Here is a 16,709-nt window from a genome sequence, read left to right on the forward strand (position 1 = left end):
CAGACACCATGCCAGGTGCTGTTTCCTGAGTGGTAGAGAAGGATGAGGCAAGCAAAGTATTCTAACATCTTACATAATGAATATGTGTTGGGGGGTGTATAAGGTGGAGCTCCCAGAAGGCAATGAACCTGGTCTGCTGGAGACCTGAAGAAGCTCTCCAGGAATGTCTCCGCTGAGCTGAGAGGGAACAGGTATGACCCGGGGAAGCAAGTGGAAAGGAACTTCTAGCAGAGGGCTCAGCATGTGCAGGGCCTAGAGGTGCAGGACAGACAGGCTATTGGAGGGAGCCAAGGAGGCAGCTGAGTGGCCGAAGGACAGAGTGGAGGGGCTGGCGAGAGCTGGGCAGGTCCTGCAGTCCCATCCGGCCTGCTCTCCCACAAGGGCTCCCACATGCCCCTGGTCTGTCTCCCTCCTACGGACCTGGCTCCTTCTGCCCTCAGTTCCCTGGAACTAGTGAAGCCTCGCTTCCTCCCTGATGGGAAGCTGTGGTTCTGCCACATGGCTGACCCCATGGGGGACCCTGAGGGCCTCCAACTCTTTGAGGGTGTCCATTTTGGAGACTGATAAAATGTGGAGAAGGCAGGGAGATCAAGATTTGCAAGAGAAGCACTAAACAAAGAATCTAGAGCTGAGCCAAGGGCCCTCATGGGACTCCAGCAAGAAGGGGACCTTCTCAGAAACAGAAGCGTAGTGTCCCTAACACCACACCTCAGGCTGCCACGCCCATAGCCAGGGGGGCGACACGCACATCTTGCCATAACAAAGTGCTTGCACCTCCTCGTGATGTCAAGCAAAGTTAATGGCATCTAACTGCCATGGAAGCTGAGGTATCTCTGCTTTGCATCCTAGAAAGTTTATACTTTGTAGAATCAGGAGTGAGAAATAAGATCCCACAAAGAACCAAAACCTTGGCTTTCTAATAACAGCTGGGTTTCAATGACATCCAGGTTTCTAGCTATAAGAAATAAATGGCTGATGCTGGCGAAGACAAGCACAGCCTTCCAAGCCGGAGCTTAGAAAAACAAAAGGGAGCCTTATTTTACAGAGTGACAGTTGAGGGTTTCAATGTCAACAGGTAATAGCAACTGACTGCCTCTGAGGCCAAGCTCTAAGTCACAGCCTCCATTGGAAGCCCTCTAAACTCAGCATGAGAGCATCCACGAACCAACAAGCAAAAGTAAGGTGAACTCAGGTCCAAGATGGCAGAAACCAAGCCATACCTACCACTCCCTGTTCCTGTGCCCCAGGCAGACATCATCAATCATTCCTCGTAGACTTTCTTGTTGATCCCCTCTGAATCCCACTCAACCCAGTGGTCTGGGTGGCCACCACCAACAGACCACAGCTGGCCCACCACAGGAAACCAATATGCCATTGTGGGTAAGACAGGATACCTGTTAAAAATAACTTCACTACAAGTTTGTATCAGGCCAGGAAAAACTGTGCTAACATTTAACTAGGCAGAATTCCCATGAAAGCAAATCAGAAGCTAGCAGGTCACTTAAGTTTCACAGCAGTACACCATGAGTTACCTTAGCTAATAAGCCTGACACCAACATGACCAACCAACACTTCACCCAGTGTCTGCCTAGGAAAGTTCCGGGGTTCGGGAGAAGTTGGCATTCAGCACTGGACGGCAACAGAGTGTGAAACCTGAAGAGGCACCATCTCTACCTAATGAGTAAACCCCAAATGGGTCTCTTTCTGTTGTTACGCTCAAAGGTGGCTATTTGCTTTAAGCTCACGGGTCAGCCACAGGGGCCTCAACTTTCACCCTCTCCTCCAGAGAGAATTCTGAAGCTAATGGCATGCACCAGACTTTCCCAAGAATCAACCAGGAGACACTCACCTCCACTGCTGCCTGCCTGGCCACAGCCACCATGTCATCTCTCCTAGGGACAGCTATCTATCTGCTGTGTGTGCCAGTCCAAGCACTGCAGGGCTGCAAACTCCAGAAGGGACCTGTGGCTCTGGAATCTGTAGCTGAGCCCCGTTCTAGTTCTCCAGAGCAGTTATCATCAGTTTTAGTTGCGAAAACACTGGGCTCCTGAAGGCAGGAACTTTGTCTGTTTTGCCCCTGGCTAAAATCCCCTAAGCTAGTGATTATAAAATCTATATTACATGGCTGTAAACACAAGTTTGAGGAGAAACTAGTCACTTTAAAAGACTCAAGGCTGAAGTGCACATCTGAGCAGAACTGACTTGAGTTGAATGTTAATGCTTTCTGTTCAGTGTGAGAGAAAGAGGTATGTGATGTGGGGGAGAGAGGACAGAATTAGCAAAGTGTGTGGTCGGCGGACACTCCGGCTAAAAGTCAATCGAGAAACCCAACAGAGGGTCCCCAGCCTGCCCCTGCCCCTCTCAGCACTGCCAGGGTGTACTGGCTGCCAGGGTGAGAACAGCAAGACCCCCTGATGCTCTTCCTGCTCCCAGGGCCCTGGGGTGGGGCTCTGCTCTCTTCTCACCACCTGACACAGTGGCCCACAGGAACAGCCCTGGAGTCCTTGGACTTGTGTCCACACCACACCCTCACCCACCCTTTTAAAAATATGTGGGGGTAAAACTCACTCCATTTAAGTAAACAGAACTAGAACTAGCAGAGATTCCGCCCAGGGAAGCAAAGGGAAGAAAGTCTTTCACTACTTAAAGTCATGTATTTCTTTACTGTTTGAATTTTTCAGCAGTGGTTTTCAACCAGAAGTGATTCTGTCCTTAAGGAAAGGGGGGAGTTGCCATAGGCATCTAGTGGGCAGAAGCCAGGGATGCAGATAAACATCCTACAATGCACAGGACAGCCCCCCACCCCCCCAAGACAATTATCTAGTCCAAAGTGCCCAGAGGGCCAAGGGTGGGGAACTCTGTTTTACAGTGAATGTATACGTGGTACTACATCATTAACTAGAAAAAGACACTTAATACACGAGTATTTGAACTTGTGTGTCTTTAACAACTACTAGGACTATCAATGGGAAAAGGAAAACAAAACACATATATAAGGTGAGTAAGAACCAAGCACAGAATCTCTAAAAAGCACAAGTGTTCCTTCAAATCAAGAACTAGGTCCTCCAACACGTGAACAACCACTTCCAGTCAAAATGCTAAACCAACGTCTGCCATGTTTCTGGTTCTGCCAGGAAGTGGGATATTCTTGGAGATGTAGCCCCTAAGGAAAATTCTCCTCTTGCAGCTACTACAAATATCAGACATCTTTCCCCACTCACAGAGATAAGCAACATCAAACCTGTTTGTGTGCAAAATCAATTATTCAATTCTTCTTTGGGTCCCCCTCCGAGGGATAGCTTACCAGGGATGTGGGCTCCTCCATAGGTGATATTGACGTCATAATCCCCTGGAGCAAAGGGGATGTATTCTGCAGTGCAGCTCCCATCTTTGTTGTCTCTGCAGTTTATCTTCGACTCCGATGGTCCCTCGACAGTTATGCCAAGCCCACCAATTCCTGCCCCTCTGGAAAATGTGGAAAAGCAAGTAAAACGTGAATAGTTCATGCTGGCCTTCTTATTGCCAAAATTCATTTAAAATGCCTTTCTAAACTATCCCATTTAGCCAACCTCACTCAGGTACTGTGACAACCCCTCATACAGGGAGCAGCATGATATATAGTAGTAACATACAGCTCAACATCTGGAGGGGGTCAACATAAGGAACCAGGCGTACTGTACTAAATGTACATGTGATGCACGTCCAGTCTATGAACAGCAGTCAACTGAAGGAGGCGGTCAGTGTAGGCAGGCAGTCAGCTATGGAGCTTCTGCTGTATTATAAATTAAGATTAGTTCTGACTCCTCCTTTCCAATGCTCATTCTTCATTTCTTTTTCTTACTTTACCTTACTAGGGTGACAAGTACAATGCAGGCATGTGCCTAAGGACTACTTTTCATAGGAATACATCTAATATTTCACTTAAATATGAGATTGGCTATAAATGTTATATTATCAAGTTACAGAGCTTCCATCTAGTCCTGGTTTGCTCAGCAGTTTTTAACGACTATTATCAAGCGCTTCATGGTATGTTTCTAGGTATACTTGGTCTTTCTCTGTAACATAAGTCACTACAAGAGAACATGTACGTAATAAAAATAAAAATGCATCACCCCAAAAGTTGAGAGACCATGATATGTAGGGTACAACCATAAAACATTTTAAAAATAATCAAACTACCTGGGGCTGCTCCTTTTAGAGACTCAACACACCAACCCAGGGCTTTGCCTACCTGGTAACCACAGTGAAGACGTTGAGTTTGTGGGTAAAGGCCTCTTTCAACCCAGGTCCTTGAGCTTGGACCCGAGATGGCTGGCAGCCTTCGGTTACAGCTACTTTGAAGGGACTGTTTGGGATGGGCACGTCATCGTATGTCACTTCCACTACATGGAGGCCTGAAACACATATTTGCACTCTAGTCACCTATTTGTGGGGAATGATGCACTTAACTCCAGGGCTTTAGCTAACATTGAAGTCTGCATGCTACACTGTGTTATTTGACAAAAGCAGGTTAAAAAAAGTTACGCTGGTATGATCTGATTTTTAAATAACACAAATTGTCTGTATGCACACACGTTACCCACCCCACCCCCACCAAGCAAGTATCACTAACTCTGTACTTGAGTCAGTCATCCTAAACATATCTTCCTGACTTGGGAAAACTCCAGCCAGCCAGCAACCAAAACACAAAAGGAAATCCACGAAACAGAAAAGACATCTACAAAAAGACTGAAAATATCTATAGCAGAAGATTTACAGAGATCATATATATACCCAGGTAATGGGATATACAGTACTTTGGGGTTTTTTCTTTATGCTTTTCTAGGTTGTTGAAATTTTTTGTAATTCCTAATAAGCAGGAAAGAAATTCAAATATAAAAACAAATTGCACCTATGAATAACATGCCATGACATCACCCCACGAGCTGCTTAGGGGAGCATGAGGCTAAGCCCAGCCCACTTATAAATTTCTTATCTCCTGGGGAAGCTTGAAATGCCCGTGGGGCAAGGGTCTGCAGCAACCGCCCAAAGCAAGCGGCCAAGCACAACTTTGAAGGAGGTCCCGCCCAAGGAGAAGGCAACTCACCTTTCTCAAAGGGTGTGTACTCCACCTGGTAGGTCCCATCAGCATTGTCTGTGACAAGGCACTCAGTGGAGGCCCCTGAGGGGTTGGCAATGTGGGCCTTGATGTGGTCACCCCCCACCTGCGTCAGGGGTCGCGAGTCAACCGTGAAGTCTGTAGTGGCTTCCCGAAACACATCTGCAGAGGAAGCACACAGGCAAAAACGTTGCCAATGCCTCAGACACGGGCGCAAACCCCAGAACAAAGTTCTTGGCATTTTAGGCAACATTAAGTCTAATTTCAGTGACAGCAAACAACCTGGTTCTCTGATTTTCGAAATCAAGAATATTAATCCTCTTCCTCCCCAAAGCAGCCCCTTCCAGGGTAATTTTGGCCAAGTGACAACACAACTGTTCACACAAAGTGGGGATCTAAGGCAGGTTAAAGGGTGTAGCATGAGTGGTGTTAGTCAACACCACATTTTAAACTTTTTCCCAATTAAGTGTCAATAATGCAATATGCTTACTTTCCAAATAGTAAGTAAGAATTCTGGCTTTGCCAGAAAAACTGGAAAATCCGCTGACAATTCTGCGCCCCACTCCCGATGCAGATAGAGAAAACAGAGTCAGGTAGTAGCACAGTCCCTCTCCTTAGTGCGCCAACCACTCCCGGAGGCAGGACACTGGTGAGCATGTCCCTTTACCTTGCCTGGCCCTTACAGGGGTCTGAGTTTACAATTCCTACTTTGTGAATTTCTGGTGGCCCTTAAAGTCTCAGCTTCTCTTTTTTATGCAACGCACCTTTTCCTTCAATTCCTGGGCCAAAGACTTTGACCCTACTGGTGTCCACAGCAGGATCCACCTTGACCCTGGCAGGGAAGTGTGGCACAACCTCGCCACCATACTTCATGACCAGAGTGTACATGCCAGCTGTCAGGGGCACGTAGGTCACCACATAAGTACCATCTTTGTTGTTCTGAATAGACACTTCAGCTTTTGCTCCTGAGTCCGAGATGGCCTCCAGGCCCAGGGCCCCAGGTCCAGCTTCTGAACAGTCAACACTAAGGAGCCCAGTTTCACCCACTTTCCCGTGCTCTAGACCTGGCCCCGACGCAACCACTTTAGAGGGGTCGAAGGGCATTTCAATGTCCACTTTGAAGGGAGACCCAGGTATGTGGACATCTTCAAAGAGAATGTTGACAAAGTATTCCCCAGGTTTTGTGGGAAGGTAAGAGACAGAACAGGTCCCATCGCCATTGTCAGAGCATTCGATTTTGGCCTCACATGGACCTTCCACGGTTAGGCCCAAACCTCCAGTTCCAGCTCCTTTGGTGTCGATGGTGAACTCGGCAGGCTTACCCACGAGACCACCTTTGAGGCCGGGGCCGTGGGCTTTCACCTACATGAGCAAAGAACAAAAGTCAATTTCTGCCTGGCCCTGGCATCGCTTCTTAGCCAGCACTGCTTTCAACATCCAAATCTATAATCACTACAGAAGGACATCCCAGCCAAGTGGTCCTTCTCCCCAAGGCCTAACACGTGTCACACAAGCACATTCATGCACGCGCGCACACACACACGCACACACAGAGCCACAATACGATTGATGGCTGAGAACTCGATCACCAACTGAAAGGCATAGGCGAGGGGTGACATTTGGCAGCATGGAGAGGGAGGAGGAGGAAGAGGGCCCCCAGCCCTACCACTACTGTCCTCTCTCCAGCCACACCTTGCTCTTCTGAACCACAGTGCTGGAGCGAGAGAATAACGTCCAGCCCAACACACACACACAGGTTTCCCAGGTTGGGGGCTGGCAAATGGCTCCTACGGACCTCACTGGCTTTGGCGGTTGTATCTCGCTCAACAAGCTCTGAATAATAAAATTCTCAACCAGTGTTTAAGATTCAGAAAGGGTAAGACTTTGATCTCGGATTTGACAAATAAGTTAATTTTTTAGGATTCATGCCATTCAGATCACTGGAAATACTCTAAAACTTTTGAGTCAGGGCAGGTAGGAGAAATGATAGTAAGACTAATTTTTATTTTTTATTTTTTTAGACAGAGTCTGATTGTGTTGCCCTGGGCTAGAGTGCAGTGTGTCATCACAGTTCACTGAAACTTCAAATTTCTGGGCTCAAGTGATCCTTCCTCCTGAGCCTTCAGAGTGCTAGGATTACAGGTGTGTGCTACGACGCCCAGTGAATTTTTCTTATTTCTTTCTTTTTTTTTTAAATATGGAACGCTTCACAAATTTGCATGTCATCCTTGCACAGGGGCCATGCTAATCTTCTCTGTATCGTTCCAATTTTAGTATATGTGCTGCCGAAGCAAGCACAACTTTTTCTATTTCTTGTAGTGATTGGGTCTCACTATTGCTCAGGCTGATCTTGAACTCCTGGGGTCAAGAAATCCTCTGACTGGCTCGGCTCCTGTAATCCAGTGGTTACAGTGCCGGCCACACGCACCGAGTATGGTGGGTTTGAACCCAGCCTAGGCCAGCTTAACAACAACAACTGCAACAACAATAACAAAAAATAGTGGGGCGCTGCAGCGGGAGCCTGCAGTCCCAGCTACTTGGTGGGGCTGAGGCAAGAAAATCGCTTAAGCACAAGAGTTTGAGGTTGCTGTAAGCTGTGACATCACAACACTCTACTAAGGGCGACAAAAAAAAAAAAAAAAACAAGAAAGAAAAGAAAAGAAATCCTCTTCCCTCAACCTCCCAGAGTCCTAGGATTACAAGTGTGAAGCAGGGAACCATATATTTTTGTATTAATTATTATAGCTTCTGTAGGGTAAATGTGGTCTTTTGCTGAAAGCTGAGCTGAGGCCTTCACCTTCATTCTCTCCCCTAACTCTTATAGCCCAGCTCTAAACAATTGTTCTGCTAACAAATGAAGGAGGATGGTTAGGGATAGGGATAAGACCAAAATCTTACAGCCAGAGAACTAAAAGAAGAGCAAGGTTGTGAGCCACCTGCTCAGAGGACCCTTCACACTGAATTTCAGGACAACTATCATAATCCGCTAAGAACGGACTTTCTTTCTTTCCTTTATTATTATTTTGTTGTTGTTGTTGAGACAGATGAGGGTCTGTCACCCCTGGTAGAATGCCGTGGTGTCACAGCTCACAGCAACCCCAAACTCTTGGACTCAAGCAATTCTCTTGCCTCAGCCTCCCGAGTTATTGCTGGCAGTACAGGTGCCACCACAACACCTGGCTATTTTTAGAGATGAGGTCTTGCTCTGGCTCAGGCTGGTCTTGAACCCATGAGCTCAGGCAATCCACTCGCCTCAGCCTCTCAAGTGTGCAAGCCACTGTGCCCAGCCCAGAACTGACTTTCTTTACAAGGGGATTTTCAAAAGGTCTTTGCCAGGCAGGACCAGAGGACTGTGGTGTCATATATGACAACAATGGGGCACGTTCTGGAACAGAAACAAAAGCTGACCTTGGTGGGATCTGGTGGCAGTGAGGCCTCCACTGTGTAGGGGCTCCCAGGCACCGGGTGGCCATCATAGGTCACGTCCACTGCATATAGCCCCTCCTCCCGAGGGATAAACTTGGCTGCGCTGCTCTCTCTGCCTGTCACGGGAGCCACAAGGCACGGCACAACCTTCCGAGAGGGGCTCAGGATCGTCACATCCAGCTTCCCCTGGCCGCCTGCACCTCTGGTGTCAATGGTGAACTCCTGGTCCTTCCCAACCTCGACCCCTGGAAAAGGGACACAAGCCAAAGTGAAGAGCTGACACTTTTCAGAAGAACAATCAAGGGCAGGGAAATGAAGACTCTCTGGACCTAGGAGACTTAGCATCTACATCAAGGAACAGTTGGTGCAGAGAACAAGCAGCAGGACTAAATATGATTAGCATTTTAGGCTGGGTGTGGTGGCTCACGCCTGTAATCCCAGCACTTGGGAGGCTGAGGTGGGTGGATTGCCTGAGCTCACAGGTTTGAGACCAGCCTGAGCCACAGCGAGACCCCATCTATAAAAATAGACAGTGTTGTGGTGGGCGCCTGTAGTCCCAGCTACTCGGGAGGCTGAGGCAAAAGGTTGCTCGAACCCAACAGTTTGTTGTTGTGAGCTATGACACCACAGCATTTTACCCAAGGCGACAAAGTGAGACTCTATCTCAAAAAAAAAAAATAATAATAATAGTCAGCATTTCAGCCTCAATAACAGTGTAAGAACAATAATTAATAATAATAATAACAACAACAACTATCATTTACTGAATGCATTTTATATGCCAGGCACAAATTCAGCACATTTTCTCCTTTAACTTCCACCACAATCTTATAAGGCATTTATTATTAAGCAATATTTATTATTGGTTTTAAAAGATAGGGAAGCTCAGAGAGGTTAAGTAAGTAACTTGTCCAGGGCAACAAGCAGCCCACAAAGCTAGGACTCAAACCAAAATTTACTGGCCCCTCCAATCTGCTTTGCTCACAAGTTATAACCAGACATTGTCCCCTTTCTTTACTTACTTTTGGTGTTAACTTTGTATCAAAACACACCTATAAGTCAATGTTTTCTTTTTTTCTTTTGTAGAGACAGTCTCCGTTACTGCCCTCGGTGGAGTGCCATGGCATCACACGGCTCACAGCAACCTCCAGCTCTTGGGCTTATGTGATTCTCTTGCCTCAGCCTCCCGAGCAGCTTGGGACTACAGGCGCCCGCCACAACGCCCGGCTATTTTTTTGTTGCAGTTCGGCCGGGGCTGGGTTTGAACCCACCACCCTCGGTATATGGGGCCGGCGCCCCACTCACTGAGCCACAGGTGCCGCCCCAAGTCAATGTTTTCTTTACTAATTCTTGGCAGCAAATTCAATCCTACAGCCACCCCTCCCCACCAAGGGGGTAAAAGTCATAGCGCTGGCAAACGCAGCTGGGAACTAACTCTGTAATGTGATGGTTTCTGAAAGGAGGGCCACAGGAAACCCAAGTGTTATATTTGACAAAAACAGAGAAAGGACTTCAACCACAACAAAAGCACTGGGAACATAGGGCCACTGCCACAGCCCAGGGAAATCTTGACTCTGGGGCAATACACAGCCTGCCAAGATGAATACTGCAGAGCCACAAGCAAGGAGGCCTCAGAGCTCTATGTTTTCCTAATTGGCATCATGCTTTTCCTGTTCTGGAGTCAAAACTCTCAGTGTCTTGGGGAAGGAATGACAAGGGAATATGTGAAAAGGTTAGGCAGTGACTCTTCCTAGGCTCAGAGTCAGATGCGCTCCTGTAGCCACAAAAGCCACACTAGGCTCTTGGTTTGGAGCCTCTTGAACTGGGAGCTGGTCTCATTCACAAGTTGTGCCTTTGGATTACAAGTCAATGAAGATGCTCACTGATGATACCGCTGACACGGAGGGCACAGGAGGCCTGCTTGGGGGCATGCACTTGGCCCTGCTCAAGTGGTGACCCTGAAACCATGGGGGTGTGAACCACTGGGGGACGTTAACACCAACAAAAGGGGTGTAGGTGTGAATGATTCCCAAGTGCACTGCTTATTTCAGGAAGCAGGCTGAAGACATGGGGTTGACATAGCAGCATAACTTTAATGCAAAATAAACATGGCCCAGGGTTTCCTCCTGGCATCTCTTTGTGTACAGACACAGAGAGAAGGTCTGGAAAGAAAGAGACTAAACTGACAACTTTGTTAACTCTAGGGAAGAAGGGAGGTGATGGTAAAAATGGAATTTACTCTTAACTGTAATGTTTTTTGAGATGAAAAATAGATTTATGCATTACATATGTAAAAAAAAAAAAAAAATTTTTTTTTTCTTGGCAGTTTTTGACCAGGGCAGGGTTTGAACCCGCCACCTCCAGCATATGGAGCCAGTGCCCTACTCCTTTGAGGCACTGGAGTAAAATAATTTTAAGAGCATGTGCTGAACATCTGAAGCTGAGTGACAAGCCCATCAGTGTTCACATTATATTACTCTCTTTACTTTTCTATGTTTGAAATTTTCCATAGTAAAAAAATATGAAAAATTGAAAATAAATGAAATGAGCAAACACCACTAAAATCCCTAACAAGCTAAAGGAATACTGAGATGGGGGTGAGGTGGAGGCACTGTGGTTGTGGTTTCTGAGGGCCAGGGAGTTGGCTTTCAGGCTTGATTCTAGACTTTAACCTGGATTCAGCTGCCAAGGATAGTTGGCACAGACAGAAACTCATCAGAAAGCAATGCGACCCATATTCTCTCTTTAATGAAAACTTCCCACTGCACTGCCAGCAGTTTCTGAGGGCTGACTGTGTGCCAAGCTCTGGATTATTAGCACATTTAATCTTCATAATATTCTCATGAAGGCTCGCAGAGCTATTTCACAGCACAACCCTCACTCAAACCCCAGTCTGTTCACCTACAAATTTTCTGAAAACAGAATTTGCTAAGCTGAGCACGGTAGCTCACACCTATAATCCTAGCACTTTCATAGACTGAGGCAGGAGGACTGCTTGAACTCAGGAGCTCAAGTTCAGCCTAAGCAAGAGTGAGACCCTGTTCTAACAAAAATAGAAAAATTAACTAGGTATTGTGGCAGGAGCCTGTAGTCCCAGCTACTCAGGAGGCTGAGGCAGGAGGGATCACATGAGCCTAGGAGCTTGAGGTTGTTGTGACCTAGGCTAATGCCAGGACATTCTAATGCCTAAGGCAACAGAGCAAGACTGTGTCTCAAAATAAATAAAATAAAATAGAATTTGCTTCTAATCCACAGCCACATTTGGTGGCCTGCAACAACCCATCTCCATTAGGACACTTACTGTTTTCCAGTCCATTAATTTTTATCTTGCTCAGATCCAACGGAGCAGCAACACCCACAGAGAATGGGCTCTTAGGGATAGGATCGCCACCATACGTCACCAGAACCTGCATGCTGCCCTGGAACAGGAGACAAACTCAGTATGCCTTCGGGTGCCAGTGTACTAACTTAGTATTTCAACTACTCCGCCCAACCCCATCCTTCCTGCTTCCCAGAGACACAGGGAACTTGACACCAGTAGATTTAGAAAGCATCTCAGTATTTGGTGATGGTGCCCACGACCCTGAACAAAATATTTATTTCTAAGCAACAGAAGATAAGGGGTACCTCCCTGAAATTTAGGGTTATGGATGTGAAACTCAATGTGGTTCTACATCTTGGAGATTTATAATCTTAGAAACCACTTGCAGAAGTCAAGGACAATAAATAAACCATAACGTGGTTGTTTTAATGTTTAAAAAAAGAAAAAAAGAAAGCATCTCAGACATAATTTCTTTAAGCATTTGACCACATGACAAGAACAACAAAGAAACCAGATTGAATAAGAGCAGCTGATACTGACAACGTAGTGGGCACTACTTGCCAAGCACTGTGCTATGTGCTATTACCCCCTTCCTCGACTGAGTTTCAAAACGGTCCTACTGAGTAGTTCCTACTGTCATCCCCACTCTTCCAGGAAAGGAAAGTATGGCTCAGAGAGGTAAAGGAACATGACCCCAAGCCACACCTGGTAAATGTGGAAGCTGGGGTTCACACCCATGGCACCCAGACCTACTCGGCCATACCACCTCCTGTCCAACACACCCAACCCTCTGGCCATGGTATAGATGCTGGGCCTGGGGCACCTAACCCAACAAGATCATTTCTTCTATGTTCTAAGCTGCAAAGGGGATTTGCAAGTATGTACCTGGAGTTGTTCTAATACCACTGCATAGTATCTGAATTCCTATTTCTATGTGGAAAAGGAAAAGCGGTAAGAGTATAGGCAGACGACCCTGGGATTGGCAGGCACCCTCACTGGCAGCACAGGGCCACGTGGCACACGTGTTCTCCGCAGGCCAGTCCTAGGGTGGTTCCTGGCTGGGCTTCCTCTCTACATGGTCAGCCAAGTCCCCTACCTACAAGCTGAGGCTCCAGAAAAGCCCATGGCTGTTTCAGGAGATCAAGAGGCCCCTTATCCCAATAATATAAGCACAAGGTGAGAGAAAAGTGGGAGGGAGGTGATGATTCCCCTGAGAACCAGAGGGATGGTTGGGATGCAGGCCCTGCTGAAAGCTCTGGCATCAAAAGTTAAAAGGATGGAGCTTTTGGCCTATGAATATTTTCTCACATTCCGTTTAAAATAAAAGGGGGAAAAGCCAAAGAAAAATAATGGTTGCATCAATGGAGAAGAAAGGATTGATTTTCCAAGATTTTTTAGGTTACACACAAAACCAATTGGCCCCCTGCCTCGAGGGGGTCAATAACATTTCCTGGTAAAATGTGCACAGGTCAAATTCAACAGAGCTGGGAGCCGGCCAGGGGACAGGAAAGGTCTCCTCCTTGTACTGTTTAGGGCAGGGCTGACTAACTGCTTCAGCCAACCCAGCATTCCCAACATGCCACCTCTTCCTGAGCTTCAGTTTGCCCACAAGCTCCTGGGAGACTAGCTTAGTAGACTGCAGGCTAACCGGGGGGTCCTGGAGATACCTTCTTCCCCCACACCCATCAAGTTTTCTGGCTACTTTCTCTGGAAGTGCTAAAGAAGAGAGGGAAATATCTTCTTCCAGTTAATCCCACCTATCCCATAAAAGAAGGTATGTTCTCACGACCAGTCATAGAAACAAAACAAAAACTCAGATAGGAAATGAACTCTACCTTAAATAACCTAACAAAAGGGAGGAAAAGAGTCTCAGAGCTTTACACCTACCATGGCTAGAGCATTTTAAGGTGCCCCCTGAGGCCCCAGTTAAAGAATGGAATGTCCTATTCCCCACAGGGCTAGGAAGAGAGTCTGAGCAGTAGTCACCAGTACATGTCACTCAGACTTGAGAGGCTGAGGGACAAGTTTTATTCTTTCCCTACATGCTTCTGAAGGCTGAATTTGATTCTGCAAAGCAGACACACACAAGAGGCTGGCCCACAGCTCAGAATAGGTTGGGACAGAGGAGCCGCTCACAGGTCCCTCCTCTCTTCCAGAGCCCTCTGACAACAGCCACAGCCACCACATTAAGAACATGTCAAGGAAGAGACTGTCACCCTGTGAGGCAGGCTCCCTGTGCTTATAGGCTCCTAAAGCACCACAGTAGTACATGGAGGTTTCCTCCTAGTGGGTCCCAACACAGTGGGTAATAGAGCTATTAACACCAGATTCTCAAACTGCTCTGCTGGGGAGGAAGAGTGGGGTAAAAACTTTAAGCCGTTTGAGGGCACACACAACCAATGGCACATGAGACAAAGTCCTTGAGGAATCAAGCCTTTGCCTGAGCTTTGCCAGGGTTCTCAACCCCCAACCCAGGTCTGCTCCTCTAAGGCAAAAAAGGCTCTGACCACTGTTTCCTGACAAGGATAAATAGATGGCCCAGCCCTACACACCCGGGTCACCCAGGGACTAGAGCAGCAGCCTAGCAGATGTCCAAGAGCAAAAGCCAGCAGCCAGGGACCTGGGCTGCTCAGGCAGGTAGAGCTGCAGCTCCTCCCAGGGCACAGTCTGCAGTCTGAGGGGAAGGTGCACCCCCCAGGCCAGCACACACCCCTGTCCAAGCAGTTGCCTTTCTGGGAAGTTCCAACTTGTTATTCCCTAAAACCACAGTGAGAAGGTATGCCAGTAGGTGTCAGGCCTCAAATACGCTCCCTTCCTCTATGGAGGAGAAGGCTTTCTGGGCTGACCCAGGCCTCTTAACCACATCTAAGGGTACAGTTCAAAAGGTTTCCTTAACCTGATCTTGAACTTTTAGCAGCTCTTCAGAAAAGAGAGTTCAAAGGAGAATGAGGAGGTGCTGGCCTCACTCCTCTACCAGATTACAAAGGTCTTAGAGGCCGTCTCTGCTTGTGAATCCAGGACTCAGTCATTTGTTCACTAGCTCAGCCACTAATCAATCAGCATGGAGAACTTATAGGGCCAGGCGATGGAAGGATTTCCTATCCTCGGGGAAATCAAAATCCAAGAGAAGGGACTTAATCACTTTTCTTTGCCATAGAGAAATATGCAGCATTGTAAGTTGCCCAAATAATGAAATAACAAACCTTGCTCTAAATTATAAACAGGGCGGCACCTGTCGCTCAGTGGGTAGGGTGCTGGCCCTATATACTGAAGGCAACAGGTTCAAACTCGACCCAGGCCAAACTGCAACAAAAAATAGCCGGGCGTTGTGGTGGGCACCTGTAGTCCCAGCTACTCAGGAGGCTGAGGCAAGAGAATCACCTAAACCCATGAGTTGGAGGTTGCTGTGAGCTGTGACGCCACAGCACTCTACCAAGGGTGACATAGTGAGACTCTGTCTCTAAAAATAAATAAATAAATAAATAACAATACGAAGGCTGCGAGAGGTACCCTGCCAGTCATCTACATCGAAGGCAAGAGCTGACACCAAGACTCTACCAGGCTCTTTGGACATCACAAGAATCATTTGGACAACCAACCCCAAGGGGGTGCTCAGCATGCAAACAGTGAGAATTCTCAAAACTTCTGCTATCACAGAACTGGATGTACTTGACATTGGGGTGACTCTAAAGTAAGGAGCTTCCCACTCTAGCATCACTTCAAATGTGACAGAACTGGACCGAGGCTCCCAATCTCCACCTCTGCCTCAATTAGCAGCTTGGGGTGTCCAGGGCAATAGGTCCTGCCATTCTTTCTGGGAGTGCAGGCCAAATTCTGAACCTATTCTAATGTCTGCAACTTTCTAACAGCTTAGCTAAAATACAAAAAAGCATATAGATTCAGGATAAAGCAAAGTCACAAAATGCTTTTAGAAGAGGGTATGACCTTGTGATCTGGGGCACATGGCCATGGCCTTCTGATACCTTCTGCTGAGGAACGTGGAGAATTGGCAACTAAGAAGATGTCAAGCTGGGGTTCCCAGTGCTCATATCAGCCCTCAGAACCATCCTCAAGAAAGTATTACCTGGGGCGGCGCCTGTGGCTCAGTCGGTAGGGTGCCGGCCCCATATACCGAGGGTGGCGGGTTCAAACCCGGCCCTGGCCTAACTGCAACCAAAAAATAGCCGGGCGTTGTGGCAGGCGCCTGTAGTCCCAGCTACTCGGGAGGCTGAGGCAAGAGAATTGCTTAAGCCCAGGAGTTGGAGGTTGCTGTGAGCTGTGTGAGGCCACGGCACTCTACCGAGGGCCATAAAGTGAGACCCTGTCTCTACAAAAAAAAAAAAAAAAAAGAAAGTATTACCTGTTTACCACTGAGTGACCTGACGAGAAAAGGATACTCTACCTGCAAACGATTAGTTTAGCCATTACTAATAATGAAGCCCTTGTTAGGATTTTCTTTAAAGCTCAGGAAGAAGCAAGTCTGGAGATAAGAGGTCAGAGTTAGGAAGTGACACACAAATCTATCAACAGATTGAAATAAAAAGGCAATTCACAGAATAAGAGAAAATATTTGTAAATCAGATCTGGCAGGGAATGCCTAAACTCAACATATAAAAGAAAGTTGATTCCAAAGTGGCCAAATAGACATTTCTCCAGACAAGACATACGAATGGCCAATGAGCACATGAAAAGAAGCTCAACATCACTGATCCTAGGGAAATGCAAACCAAAACCACAATAAGAAACTATCTTATACTCATTTGGATGGCTACTAACAAAAAAACAGATTAACCGTATGTTCCTGCAATTCCACTTCTAGGTATATACTCTTGAAAGCAGGGACTCAAAGAGAGAGAGGCACGC

The 16,709-nt window shown here is 47.0% G+C and overlaps 1 protein-coding gene and 1 non-coding gene across 3 annotated transcripts in view; both read right to left on the reverse strand.

Annotated features, from left to right (window-relative positions):
• FLNB (filamin B) overlaps nt 1-16,709 on the reverse strand; it is a 158,223-nt gene that overhangs the window by 37,388 nt on the left and 104,126 nt on the right. For both annotated transcript variants that reach the window (XM_053600205.1, XM_053600206.1), the window contains exons 19-24: nt 11,826-11,943; nt 8,507-8,769; nt 5,863-6,460; nt 5,087-5,260; nt 4,232-4,394; nt 3,305-3,465 (exon numbers count right to left, since the gene is read on the reverse strand). In XM_053600205.1, coding sequence (XP_053456180.1) covers nt 3,305-3,465; nt 4,232-4,394; nt 5,087-5,260; nt 5,863-6,460; nt 8,507-8,769; nt 11,826-11,943 — 1,477 coding nt within the window. The remainder of the gene's footprint in view (nt 1-3,304; nt 3,466-4,231; nt 4,395-5,086; nt 5,261-5,862; nt 6,461-8,506; nt 8,770-11,825; nt 11,944-16,709) is intronic.
• LOC128592842 (U6 spliceosomal RNA) lies at nt 7,290-7,396 on the reverse strand. Its single transcript, XR_008382055.1, has one exon. It is a non-coding gene; the product is annotated as a U6 spliceosomal RNA (small nuclear RNA).

Source organism: Nycticebus coucang, chromosome 8 (assembly GCF_027406575.1).
Source record: "Nycticebus coucang isolate mNycCou1 chromosome 8, mNycCou1.pri, whole genome shotgun sequence".
Lineage (NCBI taxonomy): Eukaryota > Metazoa > Chordata > Mammalia > Primates > Lorisidae > Nycticebus > Nycticebus coucang.